At 39.7% G+C, this 22,784-nt stretch overlaps 2 protein-coding genes across 15 annotated transcripts; both read right to left on the bottom strand.

Annotated features, from left to right (window-relative positions):
- Positions 1-83: 83 nt before the first annotated feature.
- Positions 84-8,972, bottom strand: LOC112575859. Of its 11 annotated transcripts, XM_025257948.1 has the most exons (17): positions 8,852-8,972; positions 8,228-8,340; positions 7,347-7,373; positions 7,036-7,065; positions 6,740-6,763; positions 5,766-5,792; positions 5,498-5,527; positions 5,206-5,232; positions 4,745-4,774; positions 4,287-4,313; positions 3,914-3,943; positions 3,375-3,452; positions 3,032-3,118; positions 1,971-2,042; positions 1,334-1,405; positions 1,042-1,113; positions 84-662 (listed from the first exon to the last, which is right to left on the bottom strand). In XM_025257948.1, exons 2-17 carry the CDS (start codon positions 8,310-8,312, stop codon positions 268-270), a joined length of 1,113 nt encoding a protein of 370 aa, XP_025113733.1. In that variant the 5' UTR covers positions 8,313-8,340; positions 8,852-8,972; the 3' UTR covers positions 84-267. The 11 variants fall into 11 exon arrangements, with proteins under 11 accessions (XP_025113733.1, XP_025113734.1, XP_025113735.1 ...); XM_025257949.1 differs by lacking the exon at positions 4,287-4,313; XM_025257950.1 differs by lacking the exon at positions 3,375-3,452.
- Positions 8,973-11,839: 2,867 nt separating this feature from the next.
- Positions 11,840-20,875, bottom strand: LOC112576125 (hercynylcysteine sulfoxide lyase-like). 4 transcript variants are annotated; one of them, XM_025258379.1, is made up of 9 exons: positions 20,643-20,875; positions 20,011-20,196; positions 17,374-17,516; positions 16,793-16,915; positions 16,257-16,370; positions 15,879-16,031; positions 15,325-15,533; positions 14,990-15,157; positions 11,840-13,353 (listed from the first exon to the last, which is right to left on the bottom strand). In XM_025258379.1, exons 1-9 carry the CDS (start codon positions 20,738-20,740, stop codon positions 13,186-13,188), a joined length of 1,362 nt encoding a protein of 453 aa, XP_025114164.1. In that variant the 5' UTR covers positions 20,741-20,875; the 3' UTR covers positions 11,840-13,185. The 4 variants fall into 4 exon arrangements, with proteins under 4 accessions (XP_025114164.1, XP_025114166.1, XP_025114167.1 ...); XM_025258381.1 differs by having other exon boundaries at positions 20,638-20,776; XM_025258382.1 differs by lacking the exon at positions 20,643-20,875 and having other exon boundaries at positions 17,374-18,159; positions 20,011-20,149.
- Between the last annotated feature and the right edge of the window lie 1,909 nt (positions 20,876-22,784).

Raw genomic sequence — 22,784 nt, forward strand, 5'->3', positions numbered from 1 at the left:
TATATTTTATCACTATATCACAACCTTTCGCCTCTTCTGAACCCCAAAAATATACATGCACTGATATACACAACCTCAAATTCTGCAAGTTTTTCAGAGTTTAATCCTTCTTATGCAATGAGGCATGTAGGACTGTGTTATAATTGTGCCAAGACTTCCTGGTGTAGGCCACAAGACCTCCCTGTGTCTGTAGTGCAACCCTTCAGGCTCAAACATGTTACAAAGCTTGTACACTTTTCAGACTTTTATCAGAAGACTAGATGATGTCTAAAAGGCTTTGATCAGCCATCCACTGAAAAAGCTGTGGTTGGTTCCGTAAATGTTGAGGACGTTAAAGTTCTTGACGTAGACCTGACCTCCGGCCTCTAGAGTCACGGGGACCACGTAGTTGTGACTGGTGTCAGTTGTAGTGACAAACCTGGAGCGCAGCACTAACTGGTCATTGACATATAAATCCCAGTTGGCATCAGTGGAGCTTTGTGAGAAGGACTGAGCAGAGAAGACATAGACCCCGTGACGAGGCGCCGTGAAGACCCCGGTGGCAGCGTTGTAGGCGTCACCTGTGTTGGTCACCACCAGGTCAAACACCACCGGCCCAGGCTCCAGTCTCAAGTTCGATGCGTTAAAGGTGGTCATAAAGTAAATGTGTTGATCAAGATGGTCTGTGGATAATGGACATAATTTAAACTTTGATTTTGGCTTCAATATTTATCTCTTTCTAAATTTATATATCAAATAGTTGTTAAATAAACAAAATATTGTATACTTCAAGGGGAAAAAACAAAAATACATTTTTAACGGGGAAGTATTACGACGAGAAAAGTGTGAATCAGGTTTGAATGTTAGTAAGTGTGAATGAGGATATCGGAGTTGTAGTTCTGTATGTGTTCTACTGAAGGTGGAGCTTTTGATATAAGCGATCACAAATTCTTTCCTTATGTAAAAATGTCCGAACGTGGGCGTCAGCTTGTCTACAAGACACCCACCATGTGTCTGTCCATGCATGTGAATTTGTATGGCAAAACCTTGACCTTTTCTTACCTACAGTTGTGTTCATGGTGTCGATCTCTCGTACGAGTGTACTGACAGTCAGTTTGAGATCCACTATTTCCCCTGTCAACATTGAAGTTATCAAGTCATAATTGACACTGTGATACACCCCCTTGATACACTGACTACCATGCATTAATTAACTCCGATATGCTAATTAACAATGATGCACTCGTTAGCTACAATAAATGTATGCACTCATAAGCACGCATGATAAATCCACTCACCCACAAAAACAAGAAAACAAACACACAAATAGACATGATTTTGTTAAGCTCGTTACCTGATTTTGCTTTTAAGTCGACAACATCTGCCTGGAGTGAGTTGATTGTGGAGGTCAAGGGGGGGAGCAAATCTGTGTGATAGACACCATGAACAAGTTCATCAATCTTCTCCACACCAAGGATATAACTGTCCATACCCACCTTCTCTAACTCCTTATATCCACTTGTACACTTCAGTATAGTATATGTGACATTCATTATATGTAAACAACACATACTTATCCATTTCTTTCAGTCCTTCGATAAATGAGCTCTTGTAGTGAACTGACAATTTTGATAGGTGGCATGCACTATCTAGAAGTATTGCTGGGACTTTGTGCTGCATTGACATTCGTGATTTATTACCACAACCTGATATCAAAATACAGAGGACAGTCACTTGACAAGAAGAAAAAAAAAAGCATGGGATGGATTTTTATGAACAGTTTAAAATTTCTGACCTACCTTTATAAGCAGTTTACCATTTTTGACCTGTCTCTGTGGTCATGACTTCAGTCTCTCACTTGACTCTAAAGCGTCTTTGTCATTTGCCCAGGACAAAGTTATGACACATGCAATTACAGCCCTTCCCCCCCTTAACACACACACACACACACCAGAACATAAATAAATAATTAGATGTAGAAAATACCTTACCGGCTTTAGCTTTTATGCCATCGACAGTTGCCTGCAGTGTGTCTAGTCTGGAGGTCAAAGCCTTGATGGAATCTGTATCCAGGAAAGCAATGAAGTTAAGGAGTTGTGCATGCACACATACATATGTTCACATACAGATTAACCATACACATATGCACATACAGGCACCAGGTAGCTAGGTGCACGTGTACGTGCACTTGTGTATAAATGTATGCACACTTACATATCCCTTAACCACACACGCACACCCACACACCCACAACCATTTACTTCTATGGAGATCTTTTTATAATCTGGACAAAGAACTCGCTGCAGGAACAACTGAGTAGCATTTTACAATAAGGGTCAGATACATAACAGTTTAACTCCAAATAAAGATGGCTATCAGCAATCAAAATCAATAGGTAAATAGGCATAGTACTTACTACAGCAAGATATATATACTGACGCCATCAACAGGTCCAAAGGTATACAACCTAGTTAGAGCAACCTATATATATTTTGACATTTTAAGACTTAAAGAGAAAAAAAAAGGCAATATTCCACAGCTTCAGACGAACGGAAATTTGTCACTCAACAAATCTTTGTTGAGCACAGATTGTAATTATATATAAACTGCATATAGTTATTACATATATTGTCAGTTTAATACTTTGTGATTACTTTTCCTTCATGACCTGCTGTAAAAACAAACACAGAGAGAGTGACAGGAGAGTGTGCTAGTGTGAAAGACAATGTGTAAGATAAAGTGAGAGCAAGACAAACAAATGGAGATGATGAGACCAAGATGATTTTTGTTGTTGTAACTATACTTTACACCATTTTCCACCTTTACACCATCTTATACTTTGGACCATCTTACACTTCACAACATCTTATACTTTACACAGTTTACACTCTACACCATCTTATACTCTCATTTAAATTTTTTCTTTGCTGTCTTTAGATCCATAATTTCCTAAGATGACCAATAAAAGCTTTGATATACATTGGCCAGCATGAGTCCTTCTCTACCAATGCCAAATACAGAGAGAAACAGTCTTTTTTTGAACAGTTCTTACCAGATGCTGCTTTAACTCTTCTCTCTACTTGACTTAAAAAGCGGAGTGCAGACTTCACTGTTCTGCCCTCTTGAAAACTGGTCATTGCTGCAAAATTAAAAATCATCACCAGTGCTACAGAGCTAAAGGTCACAGCAACAGATATACAACAAATGTCCCTATATTTTATTTTGCTACTCCCGTGTAACTTAGTCAACTGATTGTTTCACTAAACTGAAATAGTAGACAAATATGATAATAAAATTGCATGGAAGAGTTTACCAAGATATTGTCCTTGGGGCAATTTGCATTGAGGTGTTCCTTGCTATATCTACAATGAATTAAAAAAGTTAGTCTTTCTAACCAAACTTAAGTTTAAGGATGACAGCCTCTTCATCAAACTGGTATGACTGTAAAATGTTTGGACAGCTGCAAACCGCACCTGCAAGAGCCGTGAGCATTAAGAACTTGCTTACTACCAGGCCCATGTCTTTTCAACATAGTCCACATATAGGTAAGAATTAGAGTAATCAGACATGAACGCATGTAACACACACACATGCACAATGGCATTCATTCATGAAGAAGGGATCATTCTGAGCAGCCTCAAGGTCATCATCAGTAAAAGTTGATTGATAGACATTGTCCCCCCTTCTCTCTTTCACACATACACAGATCAGATACACACACCGACACACATGAATTCACATCTACCGAAATCAAACTCATTAACTCACCAACATAACACTGAACAACCAGGTGACTATGCCTATTTGTTTTACTTCCAACACACACACATATTCACATAAATGATTTGAGGAACTCACAAAAGCAGTAAAACACACATACACACATGCACAGAAACAATCCAGAGACATTTCAATCCTAAGTAACAATTCTTACCAGGTTTGTTGATTTCAGTGTGTCCTGAATCTGTTCAATACCAAAATCATGGTCAGTAACAGTAACTGTGGAGTGACACACACACACACACACACAATGTCATTCATTTAAAGCAAAGTAAAAAGTATTGACAGCCTCGTGGTCATCAACAGTAAAAGTAGGTTTGTAGACTTAGTCCATCACACACACACACACTCGGCAAAACACTTACATGCATGCACAAAGGAGGGTGCACACACTGACAAACAAAGAAAAAGCACACAAATGCACAGAAGTGTATGTAAGATTCTATATCAATATCAGATTTATTGACAGTTACCTATTACACAAACACTCAACCTCAGACACTGAGCAAGCAGGTGACCTTTCTTACCTGTGTCACTTTTTACATCAGCTTCATCTGTTAGACGCCAAAGTCAAGATCATCATCAGAAACAGTTAACTGAGTGGCATTGTCTTCCATAACACACACGTACACACACACAACCCTCTACAGACATTCACCTGCCTGTACAAATGCTGGTACACTAACATGCAGGCATCACACATGTTAACAAACAGAAAAACTCATGCTAACATACATAAAAGACACACAGATATATATATAAATATAAATGCACATGTACAGACTCACATAAACACACTTCTAGGGATCAGTAAACTTAATTGTGCATCATCCTCACATATTCAGAAATTTACAGGACTTCTTGAAATAGAATGTACACCTCATGCCCCTACACACATTGAAAAACAAATAATTGTAGGTAGACTTAATGACACACAAAGGTGCACACACTCACAGATATTCAAAATATAAGTGGAAGTTCTTACCAGTCTCAGCAACTTCAGTGCTTGCTGCATCTGTTTAACACCAAAACACAAAGTCATTACTGATAATTGCCCCCCTCCTAAAATAAATACAAAAAGTTATAAAGAATTCACAAACTCATGTTTGCAGAAACAAAACAACAAAAGGCCCTTGTACATACATTCAGACACACAAGGAAACACACACACAGCGCCATTCATTTAAAGACAGGTGACCATTATTAGCAGTCTAACCATCAAACAGACTAAAAGTAGATTTGTGGACATTGTTCATCTCACACACAAACACACACAGACTCACTAAGACACTTACATGTATGCACAAAAGAAGGTGCATATAGACGGATAAACTGACAGAACACACACAGATACCTGTTTAGGTAACAACATATACCAATGTCTGATACAGTCAATCAAACACCCACCTAACATCAGACACTGAGAAACCACGTGACCCTGCTTACCTGTCTCATTCTTGATGACAGCATCATCTGTGAAAGACCAAAGTCAAGGTCATCATCAAAGGCAGTTAACTAACTGGCAATGTTTACCAACATGAACTCATTCACACTCTTAAAACAAAATGATAGGAATATACAGGGAGACAGAAAATCAGAAACACAAACAAAAATATTTATATACACACACAGAGAAGCATTCATGCAAATGTTTCCACACACAAAAGCAATTATGCATACATTCACTCATACACAGAAACAATTTAAAGATATTTCAGTCCTAACTAACAATTCTTACCAGGCTGGATGATTTCAGGGCTTGCTGAATCTGTTCAATACCAAAATGAAGGTTAATAACAGTAGCTGTGGAGTGCCATTATTGACACAACCAACACACACTCATACTCCACAAAACACTGACATGCATGCATACAGGAAGGTGCACACACTGACAAACACACAAATGCTCTAGTGTAGCTAGACCATCATCAGATTTAGTAACAGTTACCAATTAGATAAATACTCACATAACCTCAGACACTTAGCAATCAGGTGACCCTGCTTACCTGTTGCGTTTTCGAAGTCAGCTTCATCTGTTAAGCACCAAAATCAAGGTCATCATCAAAAGCAGTTCATTGACTGTCATTGTCTACCATCACGCACACATACACAAAAACATTCCCACACAGACAATTACATGCATGTACAATTGCTGGTACACTAACATGTAGGCAGCAGATATGTTTGCAAGCAGAGAAAGACACATATACTAACATAAATAAAACATGTATAAATATAAATTTACATATAAACACACACAGATAAAGACACACTCTAATAATGATGTGCTAATTTAAGTTTGCATCATCCCCACATACTCAGAAATTTAGAAGCCTTAAAAAGTCAATGCCTCTTTACACTGAAAAACAAATAAATGTTTAGATTCAGATAAAAACACAGATATTAATATTCATAAGAAAAAGACACACAGATATATCGATCAATGCATAAAGACACACATAAACACTTAAAAGGGGACAAAATTTACAGCCCCTCATCTTCATGTACACAGATATTAACAGACCTTAAAAGTAAATGCACTAACACGTGCCCCTACACAAACTAAAAAAAAGACCCACCCCACTGCTACACATACGTACTCAAAGAGTTGTTTACACAAACACATATAAATATATGCACATACACTTACTCAAATATAGGCCCTCATACACAAGGAAACACACACAACGCCATTCATTTAAAGACAGGTGATCATCATCAGCAGTTTCATAGTCACAAACACTAAAAGTAACTTTGTAAACATTGTCCGTCACACACACAGACAGACATACCGACTCCTCTAGACACTTAAATGCATGCGCAAAGAATGTAGCATACGCTGATAAACACACAGAACACACGTACACAAACACACACGTGGAGGCAACATTATATATCAATGTCTGATATACTCAAAGTAATCTGTGAGATAAGCACCCACATAATGTCAGACACTGAGAAACCACGTGACCCTGCTTACCTGTCTCATTGATGACAGCTTCATCTGTGAAATATCAAAGTCAAAGTCATCATTAAAAGCAGCTAACTAATTGGCATTGATTACTATCATGAACACATTCACACACTTGACATGCCTCTCACAAAATGATAGGAATATACAGGGAGACAGAAAATCAGAAACACAAACAAAAATATTTATACACACACAGAGAAGCATTCATGCAAATGTTTCCACACACAAAAGCAATTATGCATACGTTCACTCATACACAGAAACAATTTAAAGATATTTCAGTCCTAACTAACAATTCTTACCAGGCTGGATGATTTCAGGGCTTGCTGAATCTGTTCAATACCAAAATGAAGGTTAATAACAGTAGCTGTGGAGTGCCATTATTGACACAACCAACACACACTCATACTCCACAAAACACTGACATGCATGCATACAGGAAGGTGCACACACTGACAATTAACTTAAAGAACAAATGCTCAAATGCTCTTGTGTAGGTACCATTATCTACAATGTCAGATTGATTGATAAGCCTATTACGTATTGATATTGATATTTATTGAAAAGCACTCACATAACCTCGGACACTGAGCAACCAGGTGACCCTGCTTACCTGTCGCGTTTTCGAAGTCAGCTTCATCTGTTAAGCACCAAAATCAAGGTCATCATCAAAAGCAGTTCATTGACTGTCATTGTCTACCATCACGCACACACACACACACACAAAAACATTCCCACACAGATAGATATAAATATAAATTTACATATAAACACACACATATAAAGACACACTCTAATAGTGATGTGTTAATTTAAGTGTGCATCATCCTTACATACTCAGAAATTTACAAGCCTTAAAGTCATTGCCTCTTTACATTGAATAACAAATACATGTTTATAGACAGATTGAAACACATATATCAACAGTCCTTAAAAGGACACACGCACAAATATAGCAATGCTCATAAGCACACACTAACAAGAGGACAAATTTTAGAGCCCATCATCGTCACATACGCAGATATTAATAGAGCTTCTTAAAAATAAATGCATTGACACATGCTCCTCCACAAACTGAAAAGTTACTGCAGGCAGACGTACACACATAAATATACACACGCACACTTACTCAGATAAAGGCCTAACACACACTCACCACCCACCTATGTCAATTACTTGGAACACATTATCCCCATACCTATACATCACCATGTTTACATACCACTATCCATTAATAAGCTATTTATATATATATTACTGTGGTTATTATATGTGCATGGCATCATTCCGAATAATATAACATTTCTATTTAAATATCATCATGTATAATACCATGGTGTGCTCACACACCCATTACAACACATATCCCTATGGTGTCCTGACTAACACACATAACAATATTTTTTACAGTACTTGTCATCAGACATACAAACCACCATACATACACATCACCAGACTTACATGTCAACGATACTTGCACATCTTCAGACTTACCAGTGGAGATGTTCCTCCTCTCTATTGCATCAGTGCTGGACATCAAGGCACAAGTCATCAACAGGACCAAATAAATGATGGCCATTTTCAAAAACTACTGAAGACTTTTGTCTCTGAAACAGTTTTATGAAAACCTTCATTGTTCCTAAATTTATCTCTATATTTCTATGGCTAAGATTTAGGGAGATGGGCATTTGCATTTGTAAACATGTCAATGATTGAGAAAGAATTTAGTTTTTATTCACCACATTACAGTAGAATGTTATAGCACCATATTACAGCATCATGCTATCAGGCTGTGGAATTATCACAAATACACTTTGACATTTTGGTCTTACTTACTTCGGGCTTACTTGCACACTCACACAAATACTTTTCAACAATAACAAAAACCTTGGTTCGCATTATACATCCATAGTGACATATCAGTGTGGAAGAAACTACTCCCACAACTGCTAACCTGGACAGTAAGATGCAAAATGACTAAAGCAAAGAAGATGGAAGCAGGACGTCTACTAGAAATAGACGGAGGGATTCTCAAAATGCTTCTCTTGAGAACAATGTGAAGCAACACCCGGGAGTCAAGAACAGACAGGCTGAATTTTCAGAATGAAAACAACTCACCTTCTCCTGGTCTCCACACCTTAAGATTCTGAAACCTCTCGCAGACGACAGGGATCGGAATGAGTGGAGTTGATGACACCTCAGCTTTTTTTATACCTTTAGTCGTCTGACCTGCTGTTTCCTCAGCTGAGGTCACATCAGTCATGTAGAAAGACAGATTTCTTTGAAGAAAAGTGAAAGATAACTGTGACAAAACAAATGGCTGAAGTCGCACCCGACTGATGTTTTGTTTGTGCAGCCGACTGTTCAGTTCACTTGAGGGTAAGTTCCTCGCACACCTGGGAGAACTGTTGACAGCTGCTTTAGCTAAGCAAGTGTCTGTATGTCTACCTGTATGCATCTTTTTATACATCGGTCTCAGCGTCCGTATGTCTGATGTTAAATATCAGCATAACAACGAGAGAGAACGGGTGTGTATGAGTGTGTGTATGAGTGTGTGTGTGTGTGACTATGACTAACAGCTTGAGCAGACGTACCTGTGGATGTTGGTCGCAGTTTGTATTTTAGGATTTTTTAAAAAGAAACTTGGCGATTCTTTGTCATCGTGGACACCTTAAAACCCGCTTCTCGTCGTTCAACGTGTAAAAGCCACAAGCTCCAGATGGCGAAAAGAAAATATTTGGTGTGTAGAAACGAAAGCGACTTGACATACAGTCTAAAAGGGTTTAAAACAGTGGTTGGGTGGGTGCGGCGATTGGTGTTTTACAGCAAGACAGCCAGCCCTGTAAACAGATGCTACATGCAGAGAAAGAACAGTGTGCCCGAGACGAGAACTGAACCCAGGACAGTCGACCCTCACTGTGTTAACTGGCGACAGGCGCTGACCATTGCTGACCATCCCTTGTAGAGTCCGAGTCGCCTTGTGATAGAAGTCGTGAACTAAACCTGGCATTCGAAAGGAAAACAATGAATGTGATATTATCATCAGTAGTCAAGCACTAACACTTCAAGCAGGGTTTGGAAATCAAGGTTGAAGCAGCGTTGAGAAGGTGTGGAAGGATGTGGAGTATGACAACAGGGAGGCCAGCAGGAACCAAACATCTGTACACAGTCTGCAATCAAGAAAGTTGCAGTTATCCAGGCATGTGACAAGAAGAAAAACAACGGATTGACGGTGACATCAGTACTCAGACAGCTAGGGACAGTAGAAAGATGTCGGAGATGGGGAAAAAAACTAACAAATTTTGGCAACAGACAAGGAAAGGCTAGATGAAGAGACAGAGGAAAGGCGCTGTCTAGTGTCAATGACTAATGTTTCAGTCTTGTCAGAGTTGAGCTTGAGTTTGTTTTCAATCTTGCCTTTCATCACATTGTCGTTTTTGTGCCATTGCTTTATCCAGACTTTATTACTACAACTCCTTGCTTGCTGGCCGCCTTGTACACCTTCTTCACACACTCCAGAAAGTACAGAAGTCTGCTGCACTTCAGGTGCTTAGAGCAGGACACGTGACCACGCCATCCTCTACTTCGTTGTCTACACTGACTTCCCACCCGTTGTGACATCCAGTACAAACTGTCCGTGCTGTGTTTTAATGTCTTTGCTGGCACCTGCCTGATTATTTCTCTCAACTGCTCTTCCCTTACATCCCAGCTAGACAACTACGAAGTAGGTCTGAGAACAGTGTCCTAACTATTCCTGTCACAGTTAGTTATGGTGCGGCAAAACAATGGAACTATCTCCTTCCATATCCACCCCCTACTCACCATTTAATAAGTATTGTTATTCATCATTCCGTCCTTCGCATCTTCTCCATGTCTTATTCTTGTCTCAAGCACTAGCAGCACCCTCCTTACGAGCGTGAGTATGCGCTCTACAAATCTCACATTAATTATCATTATTATTGTTTCTCAGTTTATACAAGACTTCCATACACAGCAGCAGAAAAGTGCAAGTTGTCAGCACAAAACAGACGTTCACGATACACAAAATACAAATTTTCCCCATAATTTATTAAAGAAGAAATCAAAATAGAAAAATAGAAAAATAGAAAAATAATAATACACTTTATTTTGTACATGGAAGGTTTTGTGAATGTTCTCACCAACACACCCCAACTTTCATATTTATTTACATTCTAACATTGCCCTAACAATTATAAGATGCTGGCATGTAACAACATTTTATCAGCCATGTATGGTTGTCAATAATGATAATATCAAATTCTATGTTTCTACCTAGCTTTAGTAGGAAGATATGAATACTATGCGGGTTCTTCTGTGTGTGTGTGTGTGTTTCTAAATTACTTGAATTTTAAAACATGTTTTTCGGAAGTTAAGTTGAAACTTTCTTGACTGCCATGTAACTAAAACTTTACACCGAGTTTACAAAGCTTATTTTACAGTACAATACAAGTGTTACACTGTTTGTCTTTATTTGTCACAATAAAAGCTAGTGACATATCTGTGGCTAAGCCACTTCTATGATGGCTCAGACCTTAGGATTCGGACATGTCTGTGTTGCATCCTTCAATAAATGGCGCAAACTTTACTCAGTAGAAGCATGCAGAGACCCACACAGCCTTTACACTACTTTGCCACAGCCTACATGTCACATTTATGCCGACTGTCCACAAATAATTCACGACAATGTTGATGGCGAACACCCACTCACACACACATGCACGTACACACATGCACGTACACACACGCACGCACTTACACATATAAAGCCAACAACTTGCCAGTTAGACCAATACCCGCAAGTCTTCTTCTTGAGTGCTTAGATATTTTACTTCCTTCCATCACAAACATTGCAAATGTCAGCTTGTCATCATGTGCTTACTCATCTTTGTTTACAAATGCCCTGGTGAAGCCACTTCTTAAGAAATCCACCAGTAGAAGAAAATAAGACCACAGGGGAGTGTCAGGTAGGTTTTAAAAGAGTTACTCGACTGTTGACTATATTCACACAGTAATGACATGCATGCAAAACTATTTTTGATAGTCAAACGAACTTGCACTCGATGTGATAAACAACAGAAGACACGGTGCAATGGACGATGACGACTTGTTTATTTCGTTATTGGCAGATGACGAGGCACTTATCTCTGGAACCGCTGTAGGTCCTCAGACACACATCAACAACTTGCTTACGGCAGCCTCGACATTACCTTTACATATAAATATGAATAAAAGTAATACTGTTGGTTTCTTTATGAAAGGTAGATAAGTGACATAGATGAATGTAGGGGGGAGTGACTTTACCTATTGTCAAAGTATTGAAATACTTGAGTGTATATTATGCCAATGCACTCCTTTTTGTAACGGCATGCAAAAATCACAAGTAAATAAAAAATACTTTATTGTGTATAATGGAAAGGCTACGTGCTTGTAATAGCTACTCCGTTGATGTGTTCTTCAAAAAGAGGTTCGAGCACTCATAAAGCATCCGCAAAAGAAAGGTATGACACCCAAGGAAATCCATGAGGACATGGTACAGACACTTGCTGAAGTCTCCCTTTCCTATGAACTGTGAAGAAGTGGAATGATGAATTCAAGTGGGGCAGGGTCAGCACAGAAGATGACCTTTAGTCTTGTCGTCCACAAACCTCAACACCCATTCAAAAGAGGACTAAGGTTCTCCTCAATGAAGAAATCAACTAATCCGTACAAAAAGTCGACGTGAACTTACATCACAAACACAAGAAACACACAAATTCTTTTTTCTTTGTCAACAGGCATGTTCACTTCTGTCATTGATACTGTACAGTCTGTACTTTGTACTTAGTACAGAACCTGATGGCGGCGCTGCAACAAATCCTACTGAGCCTGAACATTACTGCTATTGTAATAGTGATGCAAATTTCTTCCATACACCTACTATGTTTGGACATGGTGGTTTACAGGTAGCTGAAGGGGATGTCTTTGATCTGTCTTTCATTTATGTACATCAGTTTTCCTGTAACTTGTGGATGACCATGATTTGCTCTTGCCAGTGCTAGTCTCGAGCCCATGAGCACCTGATGAGGCCATCGGTTGGTGCTGTCTTAAAGTTTGATTGAGCTCAGGATTCATTGCACTTACATAATCACCGGTACAGACACTGTGTAATATATAAAAAAAACTATGTGTACTACAAGTATCACGAATAACAAATAATTTTTTCCATCTTTTGATTAATAACAGTCATCTCTCTAAAATTATGCTTTTCGCTTTTAAGAACTAGGGAAAAGATTTTATCCTTGCGCGTTAAGAGTCACACACACAGACCAACCATATCATCCTCTAGTTTGCGTTGTTTGTTTGTTTCTTTTGTATTTGTTGGGTTCTCATATTCCACTCATATTAGAGGGACAGACAGGCTTCATTCAGTTTCTTCGTTCCAGACTTCCTAGCTACTGATCCAGATATTTCTTTAAGACAGAAGCAAGCCTGACAAAGTCGTCCATCGTGTTATAAATGTGCACGGAAATTCTCAGATACAAGGCACCATCCAGAAAATCAAATATGGTCTGAATGTCGTGATTCTGGTAAATGTCTTGCTCGAGACATTGTACATCAACCTGAAACAGCAAAGATGTTGGAGATGTACAAGCTGCTCAGACCAAGGAAGTCACAATGTTTAGGGTCAATGACAGGTCACTAGATCCACAATGCACACAAAGAGATAAAACATTGTCATAACAATTGATGAAGGAATATTGCACTAATTTATATTACTTATAAGGGCTGGTAGACAAGACTGGTATTCAAACAGTTCCAGTCTTTCCTGCCGATTACTAACATGACTAACATAACAGTCTTCCCTGTCTGTTGGTGTACATGTGTAACAGTGGATGTGGGTAGCTGTAGATGGGTGGTGTGCTTCCACATTTTCCCATTGATGAATGATAAATGGGGAATGAAACCGGAATACGAGGAGAAACCCCCATTTCGAACAGATGTCAAATACAGAGTGTGCCAGGGCGACATCGACTGACGGACAGCTGTAACTTATTTATCACAACAGACAGGCTGACAGCTGTAACTTATTTATCACAATAGACAGGCTGACAGCTGTAACTTGTTTATCATAATGCACAGACTGACAGCTGGAACTTATTTATCTAGGGTCATGTCAACAGTAACATGAGTCCGAGATTCCTGACGGATAACCCAAAGGTGATGTTGGTCTCGCCCACCTTGATGTGACTGACGAGCGAAGGTTGATCCTCTCGAGCATAGGAGGGATTCTGTTTTATCTTCGTTGACTTTAAGTTTGTTTGTAACCATCTAGTCCTTGACATTACTGATACAGACTTCTATGGTGTAGTAGCAGAGTGGAACAATACAACTGCATGTCATCAACATATGATTGATGAGAAATGTGGTGAGACTGGATGCATGAAGAAACTGTTTTTGTCTGCGAAATGAACAGAGCTGGACCATCATGTCGATTTATGTTCAAAATTTATAATGTTCTTTTCTGAGCATCTGATATTCGTATTTCTGAGTATTTGCTATTCTCAATGCTAATATTTGTTGATCACGATCACAAATATATTCGTGTGTCAAAAAACACACTATTGAAGCAAAATACTTCCAAAACTACAGCCTTTAACATCATCATTTATTAGGCTGGTGTTCAAATTTCAAAGACCAAATTTTCCATACCACTTATTGCTATAAAAAGTAACATAATGGTAGAGTGAGGCCCTAATAAGGTTAATTAAAAATATTGACTCTGAAACACGTGATACATTTTATAGAATTTTCAGAATTTACTCTAAAAATACAGAAATCAAAGCTTACTTCGTGGGGATAATACAACATTTCTTGTCTATATTCAAGACGAGAATAACCTATATTTTAAAAACATATCTTGCATGAGCAAGCTTACTGTTCTGGTCATTCCCCAAGTCTTCATTTTCATCAATGCACTTAGTTCATCTTCTTGTCATGGTGTCATCTGTTGATGCTTATGTTTCTTGGATGGTTCACTGTCTGTTTGTAATCTTTTGTGTGCAACACACTGACTTTGCATCCACATGGAGAAATGCACTTTACAAATTCTATTATTATTAATATACACATTGGTAGAATATTTTAAACAAATATTACAAATATGACTTTCTTGGAGCTATCCCCATTACATAATTAGCATTGCATGAAATTCAAACACAGAAGGCTAGTTCTAGCCTTATCATAAAGATCACTTGCCTGGTTAGTCTTGTTTCCAAAGCCTGAAGGTATTCTAGGAAGTTTCAGAAATCGTAGGTTTGGAGACTCCATTGATGGTGGTATGGCCAGTGAGGTCAGATCCAGCTTTTTCACAAGGTAGTCACAACCTTCAGTGGTTAACTTTGATTTGTATCTGATTATCCTTTCCTGAATTTAAACAATGCCACAAACCATAATAAAAATCTTTTACAGAAGAGTAGGTTTGATTTTTCAAAGACCTAACTAAAATACACCTGACTGATTCAGTTGACCCTTGTTCAAATCTGTCTCAACTGTCTTTCAAGCTTTCATTGCTGTCACTAGATGCTACTCACCATTCCACCAATGGCTTGATAGAACTGTACCCCATACTTGGCACAAATCAATGGAATGTGATCCTGTGTACCCTGGTAAAAAAACTGGTCACCAAGACTCTGCTTCTTGCGCCAAGGTGTGTTGACCGGATTCACCAAGTGGTGGTGGTCTTTACTAACCCACAACAGGGCACAACCACGGGGAGTAAACAGCCACTTGTGGAAATTACCTGCAAATCCAAATGATACGATATACATAGCGCCTGGTGGATGGTACCTCAGAAGATGGAGATGATTCGTAGTTTTTTACAATCGAAATTCCAAAAATCATATCGTCTCCTCTCCAAGCGGAGTAAAAATAAATTCCATTTGCGCATTACTTTTCTGTTCTTTCCCCATTATAGGCCACCCCATATACTTCGAAGAAAAAAAATAAGTAGAGATGCCTTGATGGAGGCACAAACAGAATAATGATTATTTCTGCAGAAAAAAACGAACCCCAGATTTTGAGAGGTGTAATCGGGTGAAGGAGCTCAAAGAAGGAAGTGGGTTACAAGAAGTCAGTGTCCGTTTACCTGTGTACATGTCGGCACCAAGCATATTTAGCTTCAACTTTACCTGCCCTGGTGCATGAGCACCATCAATCATCACCAGGGCACCATGCTTGTGACACACAGGAATCAGGCGTTCAACAGGCATGAGAATGGTACTAGGGCTGGTGATGTGGTCTGCAAATATAGAAATCATACTGAGAGTTATAGGAGTATAGGGAAGACACGTGCTGGTCAAGTGTTCTAAACAATCATCACAATCAATCATCATCATCATCATCATCATCATCAATCATCTATAAAGTTGTGTGTATTTCCAAACTAGCAAGCCTATAAAACGTTTACGAGCAATGTTATACTCAATTATCATCCACTCAGCGCAAGTCTTACAACAAAGCTGACCAATCAGAACAAACTTGACATTGGGATGGCTGGCAAGGAACTCATCATACTGCTGCACCACCTGGTCCTCACTCAGTATTGGCATCTTGATTTCCATGAGCAGGCACTGAACGCCTGAAACACCAAATAAAAATGTACTGAACAAGAAACGATCGTAAGGTTCCCATGATCAATGGGATGGGGACTGTGAGTGGTTCACTACATCAAGTGCACCATATATGGGAAAAAGAGTCCAATCCTCTCCCTTAACATTCGCTACTAAATCAGTTACAAATTTATTTCTGAGATGAAAGCAGTTTTTTTTTAAATAACTGCTTAAATCATGTGAGTCTCTAGTGCATAGCCGGGCAGACAATTGTAAAACTTACCTGGCAAATATCAACGAGTATTATTAAAAACATTACAAAACTTAATTCTCACTTTTAAGTAACACAGAGCCTATTATTAGTGTTGCACTGTTCTATAACTGAATAATGGAAATAATTCCCCCCAAAGATGGTTTGAGTTGCATACAAGTTATTTTTTGATAGTCTTACCTCTGGGGTAGATACGCTCTTGCAAATCCTCCCACAGGGTCTGAAAAGACCTAAAGGTCAAGGTGGTAGCTAGGATAGCATCTCCAGCCTCAAGCTTTAGTGACCTCAGGACAACATTCACAGCTACAGACAGCAAGCATCACCGACATTGAAAGTCAGTTTTGTGAATGCAGAAAATTCAAAACTACTGATAACAAATATCACCAACATTTCAATCAAATTAGTGAGTTGCTACATAAAGCAAACTTTCACTTACAATTTTCCTTTCAATGGGAATGATAACTGAAAACTTGTGACTTTTTTAAAATTTGCATGAAGGAGGTAACGATCGACCACTCTCTTGCCACAACCTCTTTTTAAAAATTTGTCTTTTTTACCTTGCCATTGCTAACATACTTGCCATTGCTAACATACTTGCCATTGCTAACATACTTGCCATTGCTAACATACTTGCCATTGCTAACATACTTGCCATTGCTAACATACTTGCCATTGCTAATATACTTCACATAAATTGCAAAAAACCCTTTCAATCATACTGTATGGAATCACTAAGCAGAAAAATGTGACAGAGATCATACCAGTGGTAGCATTGCTGACAAAAACCACATCATCAACATCAGCTCCCACAAATTCTGCAGCAGCTGTTCTCGCTTCCAGCCAGTACCCTCTTGCTACCCGCCGAAACCAATGATCAGGGTGGTTCTCTCTCTCATCCATAAGCCTAGCATGAGAAACATTATGCAGTTTATCCATGTCCTGCACCAGCAAACAGTACAACCCTGTTCACACACAAGTACATACAATCTAGAGGTCTTTGCACCCGCTAAAGGTTTGTTGTGGTGATAAGCCACTAATCTTTGTTTACAAGGCCAGACTGCTAGCGATAAAGATATGGGAAGATTTGTCTGGTCGGTATACATTTCTTTAGTGTGTTTTAATACAATACTCTTGACTGATGACTGACACTGGTTTCTTACTCTACCATGCACAGTGGTAGAAGAGTTTGCAAGAGTTATGAAGCCTGTTCAACACCATCCTTCATAGGCAGACGTGTAACTTTGTTAGACAATATTCACTGAGACAAACTAATAAAAACCTGACTGGCCTATTCGTAGTTACAGAATTAGTCACAGCCTGTCGCTGAGGCCGTGAACTACGTTCACACTAGACCTTAAAGGAATAAAATAATCGTCTATAAAGAGGCAAACAGATTTTGATATACAGTACCAGGGGAGACTACCCTCCTTAGATGACCGCTGTTCACTAAGTGGGCCTAACGAAAACGTGACAGCGCCGTTTCCCTCATTATCCACCCCTGGCCAGGGAGCAGCACGTCGTTGTCTTGGAACTTGACATCGCCATGTCTGTGATGATGTATTTGAAAATAAAAACATCAACAAATGAAAAAAATATCGTGGCAAAAAAAAAAAAAAAAAAAAAAAAAAAAAAATCAGAGACTGAGGCCGGGTCTCCTTGACAGCCGGAGCTCAGGTCCGCAACAAGTTTGTGAGGATGTGGCAACTGTGGAAACTTGGACAACGACCAACCTGGACACCTCGCGTGCCGAAGTTCACACGAGTGTCAGCTCAGAGAAGACAGCCACAGGCACATGACATGCGTCGACTCTGACAGACGACCACGTGACTGTCACAACAGGAAGGAGAGGGAAGCGATGCCCGAGGCGCTCTCTGACAGAAGTACTCGCCTGTAGATGGACAGAATGCCAGAAGAACACGAGGGTTTTATTGTAGTTGGTGAGGATCAGTTGTGTCCCCGAGACGAACAGATAGCCATGTGAAAGGCGCACAATGAATGAGGCATCTGTGTATTCAGTCGGGGATTTTCTTTGGTATTTTTCTGATAAAAATAAATAAATAAAACAACGAACAAACAAACCGAAACCATGGTGTAAGGGGAGTGGCAAGGGAGGAACAGGGATGGGGTGGACTTCCCTCCGCTAACGAGCCAGTCAACGCATGGGCATGTGGGAAGTCCTTAATTACTTTTTTCCGGTTTTATGTTGTCATGGAGTCCGTAACAGTCTGTGTCTACATGTCGTTGGCCGCCTAAAGCTGTTCTCAGAAATAAAGATGGTCATTGTCATTTCATTTTTCTGAAAAGGTGTTTCCATTAGACACAAAGTGAACTAGGCTGTGGGTAGGTCTCAGCACGTGCGCCTGAATGCAGACCGCAGACCTGTAAAATTCTGACTTTGGATTTCTTCAGTAAGATAGTTTGAGTATAGTCTGCTCTCTGTTTTGAGTTTTAGCGCTGATGTTAGGACTGTCTTAGTTCCTTCTCACCTCTTCGTCTGCTTGTCTGCCACTGTAGTAACAGTCTGTGTGAGGTCATGAGTACACTTTATATATATACACACACACGCACGAGACCACGTGATCTATATCCAACGACTTCATGACCTCCGACTCCTCTAACCAAGTCTAGTCATCAGCGCTGGTTGCCGTGTATTCAAATTCTCTTATTGGACCTTTCCTGTTTACTATGTATGTCCGGCCATTGGACTGTCACTGGCCACCTACAGACACAATACTATCTACGCTTATGTAGTAGTTTCTAGAGACCGACTCTTGTAAACCTAGGATTTGTTCGTGGCCTGTTGAACATACCCTCCATTCATCTTTTTATTATAATACAGATGCGAGTGGACTTTATTGCATAAAATAAAGATTAATTCTGAAAAGCGGAGGTGATTCTAGCATCCTCTGAGGCTAAACTCGAACGTGTTTCATCTCATCTCCCTTCTATATTCTCAAATGTGAGTGTCTCCATCCCCCATTCAGTGAGAAATCTGGTCTTTCTAGCTGCCTGCTTGACAAGCTGCTTGTAAAGGTTCAAAATAACACCGATTGTCAAATCTTCCAAAAGAAGAGAGCTGACCATTTCACACTAACCCAAATCTTAGCTTCCAACAACCTCAGCTACCCGTTGCTCCCCCTTCCCTTCCTTAGTCCCCACAGTCCTAATGGAAACCAAGATACTGCTAATCAACAATATTGATAGCATATTATACTATTCCTTACGAGACAAAAAAAAAAAAAAATAACACGTGAGTTGTTTAGGAATGTTAGGCTTGTCAGTGTCTATTTTAATTTTACAGAATAAAAAAGTTGTTCGCTATAATCTTTTGCTGTTGACAGGATTTTTTTAAATGAAAGTTTCTGTTGTTGTTTTCTGTTACTAGATTAAGACAGCACCTTTTCTGTACATCCAGAACCCTGCGAGGTACGACTCCATATGATCCATGGTTGAGAAACACGGACTGGGGTCGCAAGCACAGTTCCTTCTGCCCCATGTCATCACCAAAGGCTACCTCGTGAAGACTCTCGGTGTCCATCTGGATGCTGGTCATGTTGTGTTTGTGCTTCTCTTGTGTCCTGTTACTGTCAGGGTGTGGAAGAAATATATTACCTTACTTGGCTATACTCCTGTATTCATTAAACTTTATTTTTTTTTAAAATTGGGGCTACCTGTCTCAACTGTGATACACTTTTTATTGTAATCGTGGCAGATTTATATGTGGTCTTGGAATGGAAAAATTAAAAAATAAAGCATTTTCCTATCTAGTTCTTCCTGGCAAGATGACAGGTTTCGTGACTTGTAATTGTGCTTCTGACCACAAGGCTTCTGTTCCAATACTGTTACAGAGTTGTCATTCTTATGAAGTCACCTCACAAGCATTTCCAGGTCTGTTTAGTAATAAGTATATATTAAGTATTAGCATTAGGAAGCACAGCAGGCTAAACTTTTAGAAACTACTTCATTCATACAACACAGTAATGTTAGTGATATATAAATGAAAACAGGAAGAATACATAGTGTACCTTACTCTGAAAGTTTGAAATCCAAATTTGCCTCTTGGTCAACCTTCATAGGTACCACAGCTGGAACAACTTGATGAGGCAGCTCATGTACCCCTTCATTCATCACTTTATTGAGGACTCCAAGCTGTTAGGGCCCTGTTTTCCCGGACATCAATCAATGAGAATGTCACCCTGTCCTTTTACAGATTCCTATCACCTCATTTCCTGTAAAACCCTTGCCACCACACTCCTTGCTCACCCAGCGCTTGTCAACAAAATAAGCAACCAATGCAAATGAAAGCTAATAAAAATCCTGTTCTCTTCAAATGGGCAAGCTAATTTTACACTACTACACATTTTAACATGTCTTGTTATAATAATATCAACATTGACCGCAATGCATAAGCAATGTGACAGTGCATCCTAAATATTTTACTGAACACTTTGATCAGCAGCTGTGACATAGGTGAGCTTAATGTTAATTGTCCTTTCTGCTTTCCCATAAGTATGAGAGCACGCCATCTTCTATACAGCCCACAGAAAAACTGTTCTTTTTCAATAAACATCATTTCTTTGTACAGTAAAACCTCTTTATGAAGACCTTCCCGACTAAGACCACTTCTTAGTTACGACCCAAAATTTCCACGGGCGTATTTCACTGTATAAATGTCATGGATCTTACTTCTACCTCAACAACTGCACGTACCACCGACATTTCAGTATCTGCTACGACTTTTTTGCAAGTTGCCTGTTAAAATAGACTGCTTCTAGCCGGTGGCTTACCCTGTATTACGATGTCTTCAGAAATCACATAAAATAAGTACCTTTTGTAAGAGATTTTTGTTGTATGTGTTACCTGTGATTTCGACGCAAACTATTTCTCTTCAGTCATAGCTACCACACACCTGAGTCCAACCGACCCCCGCCATGACCATAGCATCCCAACACCCAGAGTGGAATCCACCCAGGGCCAGAAAGACGAGTCAATATTCGATGACAGGAGTAGATAATAATGTCAAACAGTTCAACACAATAATGCCTTGTGGGACCATGCTCACCTGTCGCATGTCAACCATCTACGCTACAGTCGAGCGAGTAGGTGTAGGTAGAGGTAGAGGTGTAGGTGTAGGTAGAAGTGTAGGTGTAGGTAGAAGTGTAGGTGTAGGTGTAGGTGTAGGTAGTGGTAGTGGTAGTGTGTCGAGCCCAAACCGCGGGGGTATGTACCAGGGGGGCCCGATGGGTGGGCCCAGTGGATGACTAGCGTGGCGGACATGAAAGGATAGGCAGTGCGACTGTCCTGTCTGTCCTGTCTGTCCTGTCTGATGCTCAACAGGTTCTTGTGTCTGAACTCGCAGACACATTATAGCCATTCGGGGAGACTTAGGCTGTTTCGTCGGGTGTGTAGGAGAGCCCGATGTGCGAGTGTTGTGTGAGTGCACGTACCTATGCTCGAACGGGTGGAACGTTGTCGAGCGCTACCAAACGTGTATATAAAGGTAACGAGGACTAACCTATTACCAAACGCCTCTTCTTGCAGACCCTCTGTGCCCATTCGAATGCTGGTCATGTTTTGCTTCTGCTTCACTTTTGTCATGTTATTGGCAGGGTCTGAAAGACATATTTTATCTCACTTGGCTACACTCCTCTAGCCACCAGAGATAAAGTTAGTATAAATATATAGGGCTACCGGATTAAACTATGGCATGCTAGCTACTATACTATACTCACGGCAGATTTACATGTGGTCTTGCACATAAAAACTATAAACAGGGGCAGGAGTCTTCCTGCGAAATTTCCGTCTGGCAAGTAGGGAGTTTCATGGGTTAGAGAGGTATTCCTTCAAACTCTTTTTAGTAAATTTTTGTAAGCAATCAACGTGACTTTGATGAGAGTCCAGTCTGGTCTTGTGCGTGCACAGTACAGTAGTCAAGGCAAAAAGGTCATCAAATCTACCAAAAAAAGAAAAAAATAGTACAACTTCAACTTATCAGTATGACAAGGCGGAATTGAACAGCATAAAATATGCAGTACACGTGCAAGCCATGTCCATTGTCAACACATCTCATTAATTTTAAGGGGTATACCCTGTGGGGGTATTTATTGCCGGTTAGTATTGGTGACCGTTGCGTCACCGAAATCCGTCACAATGGTGGTGGATCCATTAAAGT

The sequence above is a fragment of the Pomacea canaliculata genome, linkage group LG11 (genome assembly GCF_003073045.1).
Source record: "Pomacea canaliculata isolate SZHN2017 linkage group LG11, ASM307304v1, whole genome shotgun sequence".
Lineage (NCBI taxonomy): Eukaryota > Metazoa > Mollusca > Gastropoda > Architaenioglossa > Ampullariidae > Pomacea > Pomacea canaliculata.

What these genes read in the sequence shown, in the direction of transcription:
- LOC112575859 (XM_025257948.1), bottom strand. Translation starts at nt 8,312, where the DNA reads ATGGCCATCATTTATTTGGTCCTGTTGATGACTTGTGCCTTGATGTCC. An exon ending in TGACTTCGAAAACGCGACAG is followed by an intron (nt 7,066 to 7,346) that starts GTAAGCAGGGTC and finishes GGTATTGAACAG; the next exon opens with ATTCAGCAAGCCCTGAAATC. An exon ending in TGTCATCAAGAATGAGACAG is followed by an intron (nt 4,775 to 5,205) that starts GTAAGCAGGGTC and finishes GGTGTTAAACAG; the next exon opens with ATGCAGCAAGCACTGAAGTT.
- LOC112576125 (XM_025258379.1), bottom strand. Translation starts at nt 20,740, where the DNA reads ATGAATGAAGGGGTACATGAGCTGCCTCATCAAGTTGTTCCAGCTGTG. An exon ending in TTGGATTTCAAACTTTCAGA is followed by an intron (nt 20,197 to 20,642) that starts GTAAGGTACACT and finishes ACACCCTGACAG; the next exon opens with TAACAGGACACAAGAGAAGC. An exon ending in TTGGAAACAAGACTAACCAG is followed by an intron (nt 13,354 to 14,989) that starts GCAAGTGATCTT and finishes TTGCTGTTTCAG; the next exon opens with GTTGATGTACAATGTCTCGA.